Source organism: Lolium rigidum, chromosome 7, assembly GCF_022539505.1.
Source record: "Lolium rigidum isolate FL_2022 chromosome 7, APGP_CSIRO_Lrig_0.1, whole genome shotgun sequence".
In the NCBI taxonomy this organism is placed as follows: Eukaryota; Viridiplantae; Streptophyta; class Magnoliopsida; order Poales; family Poaceae; genus Lolium; species Lolium rigidum.
Window position 1 is genome coordinate 289292251 of NC_061514.1, and position 2877 is coordinate 289295127.

At 50.0% G+C, this 2877-nt stretch overlaps 1 protein-coding gene across 1 annotated transcript; it reads left to right on the forward strand.

The window, feature by feature from the left end:
• The first annotated feature begins 1702 nt into the window (after window positions 1-1702).
• LOC124672947 (protein SRC2-like) lies at window positions 1703-2299 on the forward strand. The gene has a single exon (XM_047209099.1). It carries the CDS (start codon window positions 1703-1705, stop codon window positions 2297-2299), a length of 597 nt encoding a protein of 198 aa, XP_047065055.1.
• The last annotated feature ends 578 nt before the right edge of the window (window positions 2300-2877 follow it).

Sequence of the window (2877 nt, forward strand, 5' to 3'; positions counted from 1 at the left end):
TCATCGGTTAGGCCGGATGTGGCCACCATATGGCCTAGCCACTAATTCAAGGATTGGTCTCAATTTGGAAGATAAACATGCTAAAAGATACCAGGAGTACATTTTTAAAATCAATACCATATTTTTATAGTAATAAATAGTACATGATAGAGACACATGAGTTGTCTTCAACGATTATAAATAATATTTAAAAATACTAGCAAATCTTCGAGGTCTTAAAACTCTTTCGTCTTCCATCACACAATCTTATACTTTACTTGAAAGAGCTAAAGATAGATACCAAAAGAGGAGCAATATATGGACACTATATATATTATATATGTCACTATATATATTATGTACATAAATATTTTTGCACAAAATTTTGGGTGTTCATATGCACACCCATGACATACTGTAGATCCGTCCATGACTGGAAGCTGGCCTTTACCAGTGAGTGCTGTATCCGTTACGCTTTGCAAGAATTTCAATGACAACAGTAAAATTATAAGTCTATCGCTCATTTCATGCCATTGGTCTGAGTTCCTGAAGTAAACAAATACTCCCTCCGTCCTAAAATTATAAGTGTTGCGAATGATCAAAAAATCTGGCTTTCAAAGTTCTCGTCAAGACAAACCTGACAGTAAAGACATATCATCAATTGGATTCACGGTTTGAGAGATGACATGTTTTGATGTTGTGATTTTGCAAAACAAACTTGACGAGAAAACATCATTGTTTGTGCATGCAGGAATGCAGACACAAACACAGACACAAACACATTCACGATAATAAGGGTAGGAGCACACATTCGCTCCTGCTAGAGTCCCTTGCAAATTTACTAGCCAATTGCAACGCCTCTTGACCTAACGAAGTTTCGCAAAAAATACAAAATAAATCTTTCATTTCAGTGAGTATCAAAACAGTGATAGCTTTGGGACACACAAATTGAGCTAAATTTAGAAGAGTTCAAAGTTTGGCAAGCTTTTCTTCAAATTTCAGCCAAGTAGAGCTTTGGTCGTTTCGCCAAATTGGCAACGGGGGCAGCTGAATGGATCTTTTTTTTTGGGGGGTGATTTCGGTGCTGCCGGGAATTTGGAACCGTGCAGACGTGCAGCTAAGTTTAGACGTCTAAATTGTTGCGGTATGGTACATATATGGATCACTGCGTCTTCGTGCCTATTAGAAAAAGGTTTGGATTTCAAGTGATCTGATATGGAACAAAGCATGCAGTAAGCAGACATTTCTTTCTGCAGTTAGGCAGGCATGCATCTGGTCCACATTTATGATTGTGAATTCAGTTCCATTTTATTAGTGGCAAAAGTTCACGCACGTTCCGATTTGTACATACAAATAAACACTGAGTGGTAGAGTAGTGGCACAATCTTTCATCAGAAGCAACTTGATGGTGGTATACAATTCAATTCTTGAATCAATCAATCATGTGTGTTCTAGATGTTAAGATCTTTAGGCCGGGTGGACAGCTTAGAATCGTTGAGATCAAATGTCAAGAAGAAGCTGTTGCATTTGTAATTTGCCTTGGCATCAGATGCCTCCACATCCAGGCCGGCCGGCATGTAACCCGCCCGCCAAACTTGGAGCCAATTGACATCGGACCCCCACTCGTCTTCTATATAGACATACCCCTGCGCGCCATGGCTATCTTAGGCATAGCCCATACGGAGGCATCGTACGTAGTACATTTTGCTTGAGGCGGTCAGCAATGGCACACAGGGTCCTGGAGCTAACGCTCGTCTCGGCGAGCGACCTGAAGGATGTGAACATGTTAAGCAACATGGAGGTGTACGCGGCCGCATCCATCTACGGCGACCCGCTCACGCGCCAGTGCACACACACCGACCGCCACGGCGGCAGGTACCCGTCGTGGCACGAGACGCTCCGCTTCGCCGTCCCGCCCACGGCCGCCGCGGCCTCGGCCGCGGGCAGCTACCTCCACGTGCTCCTCCGCACCGAGCGCGCATTCGGCTTCGACGACCGCGACGTGGGCGAGGTGCTCGTTCCGGTGGCCGACCTGCTCGCCGGTGCCTGCGTCTCCGGCGCCCAGCGGCTGTGCGCGTCGTACCAGGTCCGCAAGGTGCAATGCGTCGAGCACCATGGCGTGCTTAGCGTGTCGTACCGTCTCGGCCCCGTCATGGCGCCGGCGCGTCGGGGCACCCAGCGCTGCGGTGGCGCCGTGGGGTACCCGGTGATGCCGCCGCAGCCTTGCTATCCACCGTCCTATGCTTACGTGCCGCCGTATCAGTCGGTGGCGCCGTGCTATACTCTGCCTATGTTCGCACTCTGGCGCCGAAGAATCTAAGAAGAACGGGAGCTTCGCGCTGGGGCTAGCTCGCCGTAGGGCTAATCGGCCGAGGCTTCGGGGGACTACTGTTTGGAAGCATGGCATCGTCGGAGAGGTTGATTTATGAGAATGCCGGGCACGAGACCACCGACGCTTATGACTGTAAGTGGAAACGGCAGGCCACGGCGCCGCCAGCCCAAGCCCGTTTACCTTGCTAAATAGATACCCAGTAAAAAAAACAGAATCGTGGCGGTCAATCACGGTTCCTCCGCTACCGCCGCCCCGCCGCTACTGACCCCCTCCATGGCGATGGAGGCGGGCGCCGCCCCAGCCCTCCGCTCCCCCCTCAACTCCTCTTCTACCAAGGAATAGCTCCACCGCCGCCGCCCCATACCTCCGCTCCTCCCATGAACTCGTCTTCTCCGGCCGCCTCCATCCCGTCCGTTGAGCAGCTGGTGTCCGGCGAGATCTGTAGCGAATCGCATGATCACGTCCATGGCCGTGAGGAGGAGAAGGGCAGCAGTCCGGCTCGGAAGAAGGGGCAGGACGGCGGCCAGAATAAGCAGAAGAAGAGCCGGAAGAAGGTAAGATCAGGA

What these genes read in the sequence shown, in the direction of transcription:
- LOC124672947 (XM_047209099.1), top strand. Translation starts at nt 1,703, where the DNA reads ATGGCACACAGGGTCCTGGAGCTAACGCTCGTCTCGGCGAGCGACCTG.